The sequence below is a fragment of the Elgaria multicarinata genome, chromosome 1 (genome assembly GCF_023053635.1).
Source record: "Elgaria multicarinata webbii isolate HBS135686 ecotype San Diego chromosome 1, rElgMul1.1.pri, whole genome shotgun sequence".
Classification (NCBI taxonomy): Eukaryota; Metazoa; Chordata; class Lepidosauria; order Squamata; family Anguidae; genus Elgaria; species Elgaria multicarinata.
This window is the reverse complement of record NC_086171.1, coordinates 35,325,806-35,343,130: the sequence shown is the minus strand read 5'-3', so window position 1 is coordinate 35,343,130 and position 17,325 is coordinate 35,325,806. Positions and strand designations below refer to the sequence as shown.

At 38.9% G+C, this 17,325-nt stretch overlaps 1 protein-coding gene across 1 annotated transcript in view; it reads left to right on the top strand.

Annotated features, from left to right (window-relative positions):
• The window catches only part of DNAJB6 (DnaJ heat shock protein family (Hsp40) member B6), a 71,133-nt gene that overhangs the window by 7,182 nt on the left and 46,626 nt on the right, over positions 1-17,325 (top strand). The window contains exons 2-5 of the mRNA XM_063125975.1: positions 4,320-4,405; positions 5,401-5,510; positions 10,249-10,305; positions 11,195-11,305. Of these exons, the coding sequence (XP_062982045.1) occupies positions 4,341-4,405; positions 5,401-5,510; positions 10,249-10,305; positions 11,195-11,305 (343 nt within the window). The 5' untranslated portion in view covers positions 4,320-4,340. The remainder of the gene's footprint in view (positions 1-4,319; positions 4,406-5,400; positions 5,511-10,248; positions 10,306-11,194; positions 11,306-17,325) is intronic.

The window sequence follows — 17,325 nt, the reverse complement described above, 5'->3', positions numbered from 1 at the left end:
TACAATATGAAGTTTGAACTGATGCTGCTATTCTTTAAACATCAGTTTTTGTATTATTGGATTTTGTGTTTTTATAAACTCTAGATTATATGAAGAGACAACTTTAAATTCTAAATCTCTCATGTGTGTTGTGATTCTTATTCCCATTTTTGGCAGGATCTTGGGTCAGTTATCCAATGTGTATTGCTTGCCAGGTTACTGGACACAATACCTAATGCTGTCTGATACTGATAGCAATCCAGTTGGCATCTGTTTTAGCACTGGGATAAACTGAATGATGGACATCAGCCTAGATCTAAATTGTCAATCTCTAGAAAACAGATTTAATTACTTTATAAAATACACCTTCTTGACTAGAATATATAGGCTGTTAAGGGTTGTTCTTCCTACCATCACAAACTTCTTTTCCCACTTATGCAGAACTTTGGAGAATGCTAGAAACAATTGGAGAAATTCCTGTTGTGTGTTTTTTTTTATTGAAACCTTTGAGCAAGTGAAAAAACATCCTTTCTTCCAAGCATTCTGTACTCCCTGGAGGGCTTAAGCAAGAGGCAGTGTCTTTTCTTGCTTGCCCAGAAGTTTAGAAAACGGAAGAAATAGCAGAAGTTTTTCCAGATGTTCTTTATCTTATTGAAACATTTGTATAAGTGAGGCAAGACTCTGCCTCTCACTGTTAAACATGTCTTGCTGGAGTGTCCACAATTCTCAAGTGCCCAACAGCCATTTCTGCATATCCAATTTCATTGCTCCAAACTTAGCCTCAATTCTCAGTGGCAGTGTTGTTCTACAAACTTTATTCAGGTTCTTCTTGTCCTCTTTTTAAGACAGTTTGAATTATTAGGAACAAATCCTGATGAAAGAATTTTCCTGTATTTGTAATAAGACTAGTATGTGGCACAATATGGCGTAGCTGCTACTGTGCCATACATTTCAGTATGCTCACCTACCTAATCTTCTGTAACAGTTGTCTGCTAGAAGCCATTCCATCGGCCTGCTGTATATATAGAGAGAGAGATCAGGGGGCAGTCCATCAGCTCAGTTCCCCATCTCATTTAGTTCCCCTTCTCATTCAACTGGCTGCAGCTCAGGGAGAGGTGGGAAGTAAGGTCCACTCCATCAGCTCTGTTGAGAGACCAGCTCCATTTGGGTATTGCTCTCCCGGAACTGTTTCCATTAAGCTGATTGTTGTAAGAACTCTGTACCTTTAAGATTTGGTGCTTGGATTTGTTTTCCTTTTCATTCTTCGTCACTTATTTCCTTTTGTGTTGTATCTTTTAGTTAAGCCTGCCAGCAAGAAATAAATGCCTTAAATAATACCTCCTCTCCCCCACACTATCTCAAGTTCTCTTGCAGGTGCAAGGGGCTTAGAAGAAACAGTTTTCTTTCACTTATGATACAGTTTGCTGAAGGGACGAAAGGACAGGCAAAACTCCTGCTGCTTTTCTTTGAACTGCAGTACAGAGTCTGGCAAGCTGCTGGGAATCCTTGCAAGGGCCTAGGCACTTGTCACTGGCAGGTGGAACTGTTAATGCATGTTTTTGTTGGTTGTACTAAACCTCTATCTAGAAAACACGTTGTGCAAAAGAACTTTGGGTTGGATCTGGAGTTCTGTTCATGGTATGTGATGCTCTCAGGTGCATTAGCCCCTTTAAAAACTTGAAAAATTAGAGGATCCTCTTGGAATTGTGTGGAGATGGTGGGGGAAAGGGCGAATCAACAAAATCATCTTCCTACTTATTGCTGGATTCTAGCCCCATTTGCAAATGAAAGGACTCCTTTGGATTCAACCCAGCATATAGAAGACACATGGTTGTGCATTTCCTTGATGGCTGAAAGCGAGGAGGCGCTGAGGAGCCTTATGACAAAGGTGAAAGAAGAAAGTGCAAAAGCCGGGTTGCAGTTAAACCTCAAAAAACCCAAGATTATGGCAACTAGCTTGATTGATAACTGGCAAATAGAGGGAGAAAACGTGGAGGCAGTGACAGACTTTGTATTTCTGGGTGCAAAGATTACTGCAGACGCTGACTGCAGCCAGGAAATCAGAAGACGTTTACTTCTTGGGAGGAGAGCAATGGCAAATCTTGATAAAATAGTTAAGAGCAGAGACACCACACTGACAACAAAGGTCCGCATAGTTAAAGCAATGGTATTCCCCGTAGTAACCTATGGCTGCGAGAGCTGGACCATAAGGAAAGCTGAGCGAAGGAAGATAGATGCTTTTGAACACTGGTGTTGGAGGAAAATTCTGAGAGTGCCTTGGACTGCAAGAAGATCAAACCAGTCCATACTCCAGGAAATAAAGCCAGACTGCTCACTTGAGGGAATGGTATTAAAGGCAAAACTCAAGTACTTTGGCCACATAATGAGAAGACAGGATACCCTGGAGAAGAGGCTGATGCTAGGGAAAGTGGAAGGCAAAAGGAAGAGGGGCCGACCAAGGGTAAGATGGATGGATGATATTCTGGAGGTGACAGACTTGACCTTGGGGAAGCTGGGGCTGGCAACAGCCAACAGAAAGCTCTGGCGTGGGCTGTTCCATGAAGTCATGAAGAGTCGGAAACGACTGAACGAATAAACAACAAAAAAACTCCATTTGAATGCACAGCAATTTCCCCCTCCAATATGCATTGCTTTGTAGTACCTTTTTAACAGTTGTGTAAAATCAAAACCATGTAAGTGTAAAGCTGTTGAATGGAATTTTTAAATCCTAGCATGTAATTGTTTTAAATGTTGCTTTCAGTCCATAAATCTTATGGTAATTACTGCTGCATACCAGTGTCCACTCTTTCACTCAGAAGTTTTCATTAGCTTTATTGCCTACTATGGTGGTCTTAATTTATAATTGAATCCCACATGTACTAGATGACAACTGAGACTAAATGTTAGGACTGAATGAATGGCATTATTCCCCACTGCTCTTTTTCACTCTCTCCTAACGGCAATGGTGGTTGACTTCTTAAAGCATTTGCAGTTTTAAATTCTAATAAAGCAATTAACAAGGATTTTCTTGATGGCACAAAATGGGACATTTACAATTAACTGCTTCTGTCTTAGACTTCTGGTTTTGCTTATAAATAGCCTCAAGCCATTTTTGCAAGGTACAAGGAACTGTTTACCGTAATTTTTTAAAATGGTATTAAATGTGTAACGCTTTTTAGAAAGCTTCATAAAATAAGATAGTTTTTTCTAAAATCTGTTTTTTACCATTCATATACATTGTGACTGCTCAACGTGCTGCTCAACCTGCTGCGGAACAAGTTAGTCACTGAATAATTGGACTGAGATTTCTCTGGTTTGCTTCCTTGATGGAATTTCCTGGATATGCATTTTACAATATTGCCTTATTTAATACTAGTTTTCATAACAAAGCCTCAATGTCTGGTGCAAATTCAGCTGACGTTGCATTATAGCATTCCCTTATCTGAAAAGATAATTAAAATGTTTTTATAACTCCAGTTTCATGAATGTCAATAAAGCATATAGACTGGAGGCAACTTTAAACAAATGTTTATGTCTATTAAAATGGCAAGCGTAAGTTTGCAATTGACTGTGGCTGACTCCTTGAAAAATGTGTACTCAGTAGCACATGTCTTTTCCTGTGTACTTATACTATCACTAACCCACTATCAGCTCCAGCTGAGCATGATGTCCAAACTCAGACTAATGGTTTGTTTAGGGGTTAAACAACCTAGCAATTAACCTGTGGTTTGTTGGATTAACCACTAGTTTGTTTAGCCCCTAAACAACCCAGCAGTCCCAAGTTCAGATACCATGCTCAGCAACCTGCATATGAAGGAGCCAATTGTGGATTGCTAAGTAAAAGCTGAAGATGTGGATGTGTTCTGGGCAGTGTGCCTGTTCTCTCCCGCTTGTGCATGATACTCCATTGTTTTTTAATTGATTGTTGTTGTTGCTTGCGAACAGCCTCAGCATGAAAGTACAGTTGAGAACCAGAAGAGAGATAACAGTGATCTCTAGTTTTGTTAAGGTTGGTGTTAATTATTTCATAGCCATTAGGAAGTGGAGCAATTGCAGCAGTTTTTGTTTTCTGAGAGGTACCGATGGAGGCAGTTCTGCTTTTCTCCTCAGCCTTTCTGTGCCTGAAGGTAGAAGGGCTCCTTCAAACAGGTTTTGGAAGAAATTCTGGTGAAGCAAGCTAGATTTTTTAGATGTATTGAAAACTAGCTGTGGAAGTTTCGTCTTCTAAGTTTTGGGGCTAGCTGTTAATCTGATTAAGAAATATGTTTTCAGTGTTCAGAGCTTTCCTTTTCAATAGAAATCTGCAGTATTAATATTAAAATAATGCCTTATTTTTGCAGGACTCTATCGAAACGATAAACATGGTGGATTATTACGAAGTTCTAGGAGTGCATAGGCATGCCTCACAAGAAGACATTAAGAAAGCGTAAGTACCAACCTACTTCACAGGCTTGTTTTGAGTATAAAATCGAGAGGGGGAGAAGGATTATGTACGCTGCCCTGGATTCCTTAGAGGAGAAACAGCAGGATATAAATGCAATGAGTAAATAAATTGCAATAGGAGCAAAACCTTTACTATTTGCCAATTTTTACCCATGGTATTTGAGCTGGCTTTTTAAAAAGACCTAATGGAGATTAATTTGTATTTTTCTGTTCTGATGTGCATACTGTATGCATTTCCTAGGGGAAAAACCTATGTTGCAAAAATATTCCTTAAAATCAGGACACTTTTAAGTCTGCCATGATACGTGAATTGGTAAACTATGGTAAGTGAATGCCTTCCAAACCACAACTAGATATCACGGTTCGGAGGAAAAAAGTAAACTGTTTGCCAAGTTGGATATCATGGCAATCTGTGGTTACCGATAAACAGGAAATGAAGAGGAAAAGTTCATTGGCATTTGTAAAAAAGTTTCAAAGGAGAATGTTTTTTTAAAAAATACCTCTACTTAGCTATGCTGTACTATGTTTTTGCTGTCTTCCTCTTAATTTATATTGATTGACTGATAAAATAATTAAAATAAGAGCTTAGTATCAATAAATAGCTTTAAGTCTAACACTTAAAATATAAAAAAATGCTTTAAGAGACAGTGTTCAGTATTCTTTCATGTATTCCATTTATCTGTATATATAATTCGTAATGTAATACCCTGCAAATTGCCTCTGCCTAATTTTCCCAAATCCCCCCTCCCATTGTAGCATCATGCCAGCCCTTTCCAGAAGGTCTTGCCCCTTGGGAGAGGCTTTCTTGAAGAGTACATGGGGCTACAGTTGAGGGAGCGGTATCATCCGTGTTTAAACAATACGACCCATTCCATTTATGGAATGTGCCTGACTTTGCAAACTAGACACTTTGGATGCAGTGTCTGTCTTAAAACAAAATAGCTTATAGAGATCAATATCTTTCCCTTTTCATTTCAGGTACCGTAAACTAGCATTAAAGTGGCACCCTGACAAAAATCCAGATAACAAAGAAGAAGCTGAGAGGCAATTTAAGCAAGTAGCTGAAGCTTATGAGGTTTTATCAGATGGTGAGTAGTAGGATGGAAAACCATCAGTTATTCTTAAGAGGAACCCTACTGCAGAGACTGGTGACTTCTACGACTTTGGAAATTACCATTTGTGTTGATCTTGTTTTTGGCTTCAGCATGTCAAGCATCGCAAATACTTTCTTTTCACACATATTCTGTCTCTGGATTCTCCCATGGAATCATCATTGCTTTATTTGACTCCCTCTTTAAATTTAGCTGGTTAACATGTGGTAGTTAGAAGATAGATGGTTGTTTAGTTCCTGTTACCTTGTTGCTGACCTGGTATAGAAATCACATGTTTTAGCCCCAAAGGTACAAATGACCTAGATAGGAATCTCTTAAAATTGCTTTTCGTGGAAGAGCTTATTTGTTCTTTCATTTTTTTGAAAAAATATTAGTACATCTGGTATGTTAGTGATAGGAGAGCTACAGAGAATGATTAAAAGTAAATTGCCTAGAATCCAAAGAACTAGTTCTATATGTTCAAGGGATCTTGGGCTTATATTTCAATGGCAGGCCTCCATGCCGCAAGACATATCACATTTGGAACCAAGGAGGGTTTTTTAAAAAGTTTTTTTCTCATGGAGCATAGGGGAGGGAATCTGGTGTTCAAAGAAAAGTTTTTTAAAAAACATGCCAGGCCAGCTCAAGCTCTTCTGGATTCTGGCCACATCCTATGTTGGGGAAGGAGCATTTGATACCTATGACTAATAGTGTCTGGATTTCTCTGCGCCATTTGAAACCCACTTGGGCTGCTTGTGCTGGAGGAGTAAGAGGGGCTATTGGTCCCCAAAGCAGAAGTACTGGTTTGTGAGGCCATTAGCAATGGGCTCCCAGAGCCACCAACGAACTCTTTGCCTGGCTTTGCATGAGTATCTTCAACCAAAGTTCTTGGAGGACATTCTATGACAGGTTCCATATGAAGCATGGGGTGGGTGGGGTTGCAGCATCTGACAGTTGTGGGTCTGTTGCTGACACGATGCTGCTCAGATTGCACCACAGAGGGCTCCTGTCCTGTAGTAACCTTTCTCCGTGATGCATACACTTTCCTTGGCCCTGATGACTGTGGAGAGAGGAATTCCTGGTGGGTGAAAGGCTGGGCTTCAGGGGGTGATAGATTTATTTATTTATTTATTTAATTACATTTATATACCGCCCCACAGCCGAAGCTCTCTGGGCGGTTTACAACATTTAAAAATAGTAAACATTAAAAGTATACAATTTAAAAACACACACACACACACACACACACACATAAAAACAGTATAAAAACAACAGTATCCATTTAAAAACAACAATTGTGGGGTCCATTAAAAACAACGTTGTTAAATGCTGTTAAAAAGCTGTTAAAAATGCCTGGGAGAAGAGAAAAGTCTTGACCTGGCGCCGAAAAGATAACAATGTTGGCGCCAGGCGAGCCTCATCGGGGAGATCATTCCACAGTCGGGGGGCCACCACTGAAAAGGCCCTCTCCCTTGTTGCCATCCTCCGAGCTTCCCTTGGAGTAGGCACTCGGAGGAGGACCTAGATGGATGCAACAAGGGGATGGCAGTGGTATAATCAGGTGTCACATCCCCCCTCTCCAGCAGAATTGTTGCTAGCTTCTCTTAAAATGGCAGGGTGTGCGGTTTAACCCCCGAGCGATAGTTGTGGATCATTATTTCCATAAGCGTTGTTTTCAGCCTGTGCAGCTTTTCCTTGTGCTGCACTGGGCTATGTGCAAAGCTGTGCAGTGTCACCTACTTAGAAAACTGGGACTGGAGTGTTGTGTCTGGTGCTATGTATGGCTTCCTGTACCTCTGCTCTGATCTAGAGTTTGACGAATATGCCTACTTTAGCATCAGGTACAGAACCTAGCACTTAGGCTTTTGGGTTGGCCTTGTCAGGAAGATTGCGCCTGAGAAGGTACCTGTGTCCCGGATTCGCACAATATGTTAGCCCATGGCTTAAATTACCCACAGCCAGCAAACCAGCAACAAGCCATGGATTTTCAGTGTGGGTTGTTTGTGGTTAACAAGCCATCGTGCTGGATTTATACAAGACATGATAGGTGTCATGTCATGTGAACCAGGTCATTGTGATGGCCACCAACTTGGACGGCTTGGAAGAGGATTAGACAAATTCATGGAGGATAAGGCTATCAATTGTTATGTATTACCTCCAGCATCAGAAGCAGTATGCTTCTGTATGCCAGTTTCTGAAGAATATGAGTGGGGCATGCTGTTGCACTCATGTCCTACTTGTAGGCTTCTTATAGGCATCTGGTTGACTACTGTGCAAACAATGCTGGATTAGTTAGGCCTTTAGTGTGATCCAGCATTGGTCTTGTTCTTTACTTGTGATAACATGAACGCTAATAAATTTTTAAAATGTGTCTCCTACTTCATGACAAATCTGACTGCAAATTTGGCTCAAGTCAGTTTCACTTTGGGAACTAAAATTTGTTTTAGAATTACTTGCCATTAAAATAGCTTTGTGTGCTGAAGTTTTACAGCTTTCCATTCATGATTTGGGTGGGACCATACCATTTTCCAAAGCAAAAACTGCTGTTAATCTGAACTAGCAGTCAGAAGTGTTATACAACTTCTATTTCTTCTTGTCGGATTAGTTGTCACCTCTATGCTGTTTGTCCCATAGAGATTCATGAGAAGTCATATTACTAACTTTCTAGTTCAGCTCCCCCCACCCCAAAGTAAGCTGCAATGTACAAGTGTTAATTTTGTACATGTTTTGCCAATATATAAAACAAATCCCTTTCAATGTCCTAACTATACAACAGTACTTACCTTGGACATAAATTGCTCACCATCTTTAATAGCTGCAACTATCAAGGCATAGTAACTGTTTCTTATTGTGGATAAAATCAGTTTTATTCACAATAACTGTTATGCGTTCAGGGAAGTGTGTTTGACCTGATAACTTGTATTTCTTTCAAGTTAGCAAGGTCCCATTGTTTCCTCCTACAGTGTAGCATACTTTTTTCATTTGTACCCTAAATAAGCCCTCACGCCTACTAGTAATCATAAACAAGAGTTCTAATTGTGCTTTCCACACCGAATTCTAGACTTAATAGAAATTGGGTAAATGGTTCTTATTTATTTTATTTATTTATTTATTACATTTTTATACCGCCCAATAGCCGAAGCTCTCTGGGCGGTTCACAAAAATTAAAACCACAGTAAAACACCCAACAGTTTAAAACACAATTACGAAATACAGTATAAAAAGCGCAACCAGGATAAAACCACACAGCAAAGTTGATATAGGATTAAAATACAGAGTTAAAACAGTAAAATTTAAATTTAAGTTAAAATTAAGTGTTAAAATACTGAGTGAATAAAAAGAATAAAAAGCGGAGAAAGCCCTCCTCCTAGTAGCCACCTGCCTCACTTCCTTTGGCAGGGGCTCATGGAGAAGGCCCCCTGTAGATGATCTTAAGGTCCGGGTAGGTACATATGGGAGGAGGCGTTCCTTCAGATAACCTGGCCCCAAACCGTTTAGGGCTTTAAATGTTAATACCAGCACTTTGAATTGGGCCCGGACCTGGACTGGCAGCCAGTGAAGTTGTAAAAGGACTGGCGTAATGTGATCTCGCCGGCCAGTCCCTGTTAATAACCTTGCTGCCCTGTTTTGCACCAGTTGAAGTTTCCGGACCGTTTTCAAAGGCAGCCCCACGTATAACGCATTGCAGTAATCCAAACGAGATTGTATGAAGATTATTCCCTAATTGTTTACTTCAGCTTTATTCTGTCTGCAAACTTATCTAAAACAGTTTTTTTCCCTTTCAATACTTCCTATCATTTTTGGCTTATATTTCAATACCCTTCAGACTGTTTAAACTGTATATTTGTTTGAAGTCCTGGGAAGTGTTCAGTCACTGACTTAGCTGCAAAGTTCAGGATATAAGTATTCCTGGTACCCAAGCATATGAACTTTAGGTATATGAAAAATGTCAAATCCTTGTAATATTAAAATAAATGCAGCCATGTTGGCCATAAGAAAAATTAGAAAATCCATGTAGTGTAATATCTTCATTAGGCCAACTCAGAATTCACAAATGTGCAAGCTTAGAAGATACCTGGGGATTTCTCAAGCTTGCACTTTTTTTTGTGATTTTGAGTTCCCCTAATAATTACACCATATGGATTTTGAAATCGTTGTAAGTTAGTATGAACTCTTAATGTTCAAACTGTTAAGTCATGAAGATGTTCACTTTCTTTTTAAAAACAGATGCCTACTTTTAAACATAGTTATACCTGAGCTGTGGAGAGGGTTGAATAGCAAAATAGTCCTATCGAAATCTAATTATCCTCCTTTCCAAGTTGTGCAGCCAGTTTTGTACACATAGCTTACATTTTGGGGACCATTTAAAATGCACATTTTTATTACTTTATTATGATAAATTAAAATTGAACATGTATTAAGTTTTTACATAGGTCTTTGTGTTAGTGATAAATACAATGGGTTGAATCCAGACAAACATCCCTAGAAAGGTCTAAGAGAATGTTGTTTTCTCACCACTTTTCTCCCCAAGCTCCCCCCAAAACATATTTTGATGGCTGAGACACTGCTGAATAGGGTGGGGTGGGGGTCCGTGCTGGAATGGGGATCTCCCAAAGTGGAGCAGGGAGACCTCCCACAAGTGATTATCTTTATCCAATTCCATAGAAATTTGTAAGATGTAAAAATAGCATTGATATCAAAGTAGTTTGTTTTAACTATTCCCTGTTCTTTGTAGCTAAAAAACGTGACATCTATGACAAATACGGAAAAGAAGGCTTAAATGGAGGAGGAGGTATGTAAGAATTTAACACTACTTTCTCCTATTTTTATAATGCTGTGAATGACTTTCAACTGAAGATGTTTCCACAGTGTAGCTGTGAACACAAAGTTTGAGATAGCATGACATAGTGTTGGAGTAGGACATTGGAGACTTAGGGCTGGATTGAGATTTAGACATACTTGGAACCAGGCTCAGAGAAATCGATGGGACTTATGTTAGGCAGGATCTACGCTACTGCTTTAAAATGGTTTATAACAGTAGTAACAGCTGTTCGGCCCAGGACACAATCCATGTACAGTTTTCAAAGTGTCATATACTGCTTGGTGTATATCTGGCCTTAAACTCATTGAAATAAATGGGAATTGAGTAAGTATGATTAAACCTGGATCCAACCACTATGTTCAAATGCTCTTTTAAAATAAGTAAAATTATTAGAACATTTTAGTCACTACAACTTTAACATTCAGTTTAGATATACACGGACTGAATTTTTGAAAGCTCAGCCAGTTTTGTCTTGTCTGTGGTGAGCTATGAAATCTTATTCTGCGCAGTACCTGAAATTAATCCAAAATGATTTAAATACCTCAGAATAGTTCAGTGTGGGAATTTATTCAGAGCCTTCTGGGGCTGCATGAAAACGATTCTAGAAAAGTCAAATTGTCTCAAAGGCATCCAGTTAAATTCTTCTGCTTATGGAACTGCTTGTATTAGCAGAATGAGGAAGGAAGTGATTCTGCCTCCCCCTGCAGCATCCCACATATATCCTCAAAAACTGCTCCAGGGGATTGGGGAACCATCCAGAGCAGATTTTTGAAGTGGGTAGCTGCACAGGGAGAAGAGGTTGAAATCCCATCAAATGAGTGGACTTCTCAAGTATGACACTGAATGCTCTCTTTTGCAGGTGGAAGTCATTTTGATAACCCATTTGAGTATGGCTTTACATTCCGGAACCCGGATGATGTCTTCAGAGAGTTCTTTGGTGGAAGAGACCCATTTTCATTTGATTTCTTTGGTAAGTACTCAACGTTGAGATTTGGTGTAATATGGTGATAAAAAATACTGAAATATTGGTAATAAAAATATTCTGCACATTTTCTTATCTATAAGGATCCTAATGGGGGTGATAAAAAATTGCCATCTTTTATACTCCATTCTTTTACTGTGTGCTCACTGTGATGTTGCCAAAAGGATAGTGCCAATTACCTCAAGTCCAACTTTGCTTCTTTACTTAGATAGCTCTGGGCTGCTGTGGATTTGTTAAATAGCCCACAGTCTGTATACTGTAGCTTGTTTTACAAAAGTTTCAGAAGTGGTTTGCGTTTGATCTTTTCTCTTGAAATTGATTATTCACATATGTTCTAAGGATTTATGATGCAAGACCTTGATCTAGTCCCCTCCACTGCAACCTAGTTTGGAATAAGCTTGGCCTTTTTGACTAGATGTGAAATAGGTAGGAAATAGAATTCTTTATAGCTAAACATATGTATGGCAGCCTGAATACTGTAATTTCCTTGCCAGCTTTGAAATATGCAAGATGGGTTAACGCAGTCTAATAGTAACCCCTGCTTGGGAGAAATGTGCTTTGATGTTTAAATATAAATTTGGGAAGTGAGATTATTCTGAAACTGTGGACCACTTTTTTTCCTGACACTGCCATCATGAGCAGCAAATGCACGTGAGCCACAAATGTCTCAAATTCACAATTGGTGCAGTTGCTTTTTAACTTCTGACGCCTAATCTGTGCTGGAATTAGACCAATTGAAAACGATGGGACTTCTGTTAGTCATGACCAAGTCCCATTGATTTCTTCTGCTCGGTAATTATGATTAAGTCTGGAGCCAGCCTATACAATGGGAGCTCTTCCTGATGCCTTCAGTCCTGAAGCTTGTCTTCAAAGGTGGAAATGTTTGTGGCCAGGTAGAATTTCCTTCTTCCCACACACCTATCAAGACAGGAGAACACTTGTACTATTTTGTAATTGTAAGGCTTTCATGGTTCTGATCACAAAATGATGCATTATTTATGTAGTGATTTGGGCTGTCATTTTGGAATTTAACATTTCTATTTTCTCAGCATCACAGTGTCACAGAAAGTTGGATTATTCACCAAAACATGCATCATTTAATTCTCTGACCAGCACATTTGGCCTCTTAATGCTTTTTTTTTTCAGATGTGTTGCCCAAAACTTCAATTGGTCACCATTTTATAATTCTTCATCTTAAACATCTAAAAAGGTTGGGAATAAGTGTTTGGCCTAATATTAATTTGCATTCAAAACATAATCATGAAAAAGTTTATGCTATCCAGGAATTGATGTCAGCTGCCTTGCCTACCACCCTTGCTTTCAGAGTGAATGTTAATGTGCATCAGATAGGTGCAAACAGATTTGGATTTAGCAGGTAAAAAACACATAAACACTCAAGCAAACAAATTCCGCACCAATAGGCTCAACTTGGAAGAAAATTGATCAGAGAGCAGCTGTGACCAATTTGCATTGCATTTCACAGATAAAATTACTCACATTTATTTTGATAAGATGCCATAATTTTGTCAGAGTCCGATAGATGTAGCCAGAAGTCTAGCTGGCCATGTGTTGGATAATCTTCAGTTTGTGCAACCTAGGGATGTGGATGGGCTGATTGGAGGATTGAGACTTACCTGCTCTTTGGATCCTTGCTCTTCTTGGCTAATAAAATCTCCCAGGTCTGGACTGACTGGCTTGCTATTAAGCCGTTTTTGTCCTTCCCAGCATACTGAGTTGATGAAGTGGGGGACTTCTTCCCAACCTGGTGCTCTCCAGATGTTTTGGACTACGACTCCCAGGATTCCTATTGACCATGCTGACTTAGGCTGATGGGAATTGAAGTCTCAAAACATGTGGAGGGCACCAGGTTGGGGAAGGCTGGTTTGTAGGGTCCAACAAGATTCTATTCTGTGCTTATGCATTTTAAGATGTACGTGAAACCTCTGGGGAAACTCATCCATTGATTTGGGCTATCAGTGCTATTAGTATGTTGATGCCACAGTTGTATTTCACATTTCCCCCCTAATGATCCAAAGTAGTCTGTGGAACCCCTGAGCGTACATTTCAGAAGTTTTAGGGTGGATGAGGATGAACAAGTGAAATTTAATCCCAACAAGACAGATGTACTGAGGATGGGAAAGCTGGCATATTGGGTAGAGGTGTTCAGCTTGCTCTAAACAGGGTCACGCTCCCTCTGAAAGACCCAAGATTACTGTTTTGGTGTTGTCCTAGATTCAGAGCGATCTGTGGAAGAGCAGACGCTGTCTGGATGCAGTAGATATAATCTCAGCTACTAATGCTCTAGTTTCATTCAGAATAGATGTCTGCAGTGTGCTCTATGTGGGGCTGCATTTGAAGACTGTTTGGAAACTTCAGCCAATGCAGAATGTGTCTGTCTGGATGCTAGTCTGGCAAGGTGTTTGGTGCAGGTTACACTTACTTTATGCCAACTGCACTAGTTCCCTATTTGCTTCTGGGCTCATTTCAAAGTGCTGGTTTGGGCCTTTAAAGTCGTAAAAAGTTTGGGATGAAATTACTTGGAGAGCCTCTTGCACCCAAGCTTTAAGATCTGCTGTTGGGGGCCTTTCCCCTTGCCATTAGCAGTGATTAGATTGGCACGCCCGAGAGAGAGGGGCAATTCCCTATAGTGGCCCTCATTTGTGAAACTCCCTCCTCAGGATATACACAGTTGACCTATTCCCCCTTATTTATTTATTTATTTTATATTTCGGGTCGCATTTTTCATTTTTCTTCCTTGAAAGTTACTTTTTATTGTTTGTCTTGCTGGCTTTGTGTGTTTAATGTTGATGATTGCTGCTTTTTAATTTAAAACTGCTTTGGAAAGGTTTTATCTTGGAATGCAGCCAAGATGTTTGAGTAATAAATAAAATAGTCTTTCTCTTTCCAGTGGCATAGACCTATATTTGAGGAGACGTGAGAGGTGTACTAAGTCAATTTCCTGTCAGCTTAAGTGTGGAAAGAAATATTTATTTATTTATTACATTTATATACTGCATTAGCTGATCACTTAATAGGTAATCTGATCATCACTTAATAGGTAATCTGGAATCCCATTTTTTCTGAGGTAATGGGGTTCAAGAAATCTCCTTGCCCTTTATTCTAAACTAGATATGCTCATGGAACCTTCAGTATTGCAATAATTCCCTTTCAACTAATATCACACTAGGGTATTGAAAAACAATAAAATCTTTAGTAAACAGTTAATAAAATGTTTGCCACATTTCTTTATCAGGGAGGGGTGGGCGAGGATAGCATTATCATCCCATTGGCAAAGAAGGAAGGATTTGCTTTTGGTGATAAATGTAAGCTTAAACACATGCAAATTAGAGACTGGGGGATGGGATGCGAAAAGAGAAACTATTCCAAAAAGGTAAATTGTATTTAGAATCATAGAATAGTGGAGTTGGAAAGGGCCTGTAAGGCCATCGAATCCAACCCCCTGCTCAATGCAGGAATCTACCCTAAAGCTTATTTCATGTAAGGAAGATGTATTTTAATGAATCTTTATTGTCCTTCCCAAAGAACAGAGTAGGACACTCCTGCATCTTCACTGGCAGCAATAGAAGGCTGGAGCAAAGATCTACAGGAGCTACTATATTAACTGATCTCTCTCTCTCTTTCTCACACACTCACACACAGTAAGAGAATACATTGTCTTGTTGTGCTACTTATCACTCATTAAAGAAATGGCCTTTTCAGACTACAAATTTTAATACAAAGCTTGCTTTCTATTTTCATTAAAACTTTGATTTAATTTATAGATGAAATTGAAGGTATTGCAACTCAAGATGGCTTGCATAACAAATTTATTTTATGAACTGACTTAACTACAATTGATACTTTTCTTAGATACCTACTCAATGATTATCAGTTGGCTACCAGAGGATTCTAATGAAGGATCAGAAGAAGGGTCTATAGAGGAGCTGGAGGAAGAGTGTAGTTATGAGTCATTAGGAGAAGTGGCAGAGGAACTGGAGGAAGTGCTAGAGGAAGAGCTTTATGAAGAATATGGTGAAGATTCTATTGAGGCTTTTGAAGAATATGATGAAGGATCTATTGAGCTGGAAGAAATACTAGTGGTGGAGGAGGACTCTGAAGGAGTAGCAGAAGAGTCCTTAGAGGAGGAAATGAGTTTAGTGTCAGAAGAGTGGTTAGAAGAGCCTAGCAGTATAACCTTGGAGGAGCTGGAAGAAGAAATAAGTATAGGATCAGAGTTGGAGGAATTCTACTGAAGGGGAGCCTTTAAATTTAATAAACCTATTTTAATTAATCTAAAATGTCTCTTTGCTTCTCTTGAAGAGTACTTAGTTGGTGTGTAATACAAAGTGGTTCTAGCCATAGATTGATTTCTATTGCAAGCTCTTACTAGCTTTGGGAATGTTCATTATTAACAGAACCCAAAAGCCTGTTTTATGTAGATGTTTTTTGGACATAAGGTAGACACTTTTAAAAAAATGCCTCCTGGGAGAAAAGGTTCTAAAACCTTTGGGGCTTAATTAGCCAACTACATTCATAAACTGTGGCAAAGTAAGCTGGAACAATATCTGTCAGCCTAAATAGTGAATTCGTTCCAATGTACTGGTCTACCATAAAACTACTTACCTTGTAGAAGTCCTAGTTTCCGCATGGATAAACAACTATTTGCTCTGTTGAAGTTAATAGAAAGAATAAACAAATGCTAATGAGACTGCAATGAGTTTGAGGTGCTCAAGCACCAGAAACGTTAATTTATGAGTATGTTTAAATCAAGACAATACATATCCCCTTCAAGGAGTTTGCTGAAACTTCCAGTTTGATTCTATTCATTGTCATCATTGCTAAATGGGTTTTAACAGATGGTCCAAATGCCTTGGTTTAGCTGTAAAGCTTGTATCACTTGGGGTGGGGGTGGGGTGGGAGTAGCTCTTGAAATATATTGAGAATACAGAATAGTTCTTTTCTAAACAGCTGGGGTTTTGTTTGGACACTTCCATGCAATTTAATAATTATTACTTTGCTAGCTGTTATTTCTTGTGAATAAATAAAAGCATAAAGATTCTTGTGATCCACACAAACTCTCCAAAGAGCAATATTATAGTTCCTTTACACTCAGTAGGATTGCACCTTTAATAATGCAGAAAGGAGGAGTTATAAAAAGCTGAATAATTTGATGACCATCTCTGTGTCCGCTTAGTTTTATAAACTTTTTAACTTTTAGTGTGTTCAAAAAATAGTTTCCATATTAAGGTTAGTGATTGTCAGCTCGGAATGGAGTACTTTGATTTCTCAACATGTGAACTTGAGCAAAGTGAAATGGTTTGCTTTTAGAATTTGTTGACCTGTGTAAATTGAGTATCCCAATTTTTACCGCAAGCTCAAAACACAGGTAAAATTAACCAAGCACAACTAAAAGTCCCCTGTACTTGGAGAATATTGATTTAAACTCTCTTCTAGGTTGTCTACAATTTTATAGATTCTGTACAAACACATGTTTACAATATTTGCTGCATATTGTAGAATGGATTGAAGTATTTAAACAAGTGGGGAATGGTTTAAAGGGCTGTAATGATAGAACTGCATGGGAAGATGGAAAACCAAACAAAAAACTTGACACTGATAAATCTTTCCAGAGATCGGTGTTGCTGATTCATGAGAGAGGGTAATGTGGTGTTCCTGTAGGAGTAAGGTTCAATACAGTTATTTAGTATGAACAGAATAAGGATGTCTTCAGGTCTTCTTCAATACTTTTATTTTCTCTAATTACATGATCCAGTTTGACTACATGTTTTTAATAAAACACCAGGTAACTTTAAAAAAAACCTGGTTATATATAGATGCATAATAGTGGCCTGTAATATAATACAGCTCATGTGTATACAACTGACCTTCATAATTTACTTGTGAGTCAATCTCTTAACCAGCAGTAATAAATCAGATGGTTACATTAGTGGTTTAGCTGATAAAAGTGTTGAACTAAAGTAAGTTCAAGGGTTTTAATATACAAACAA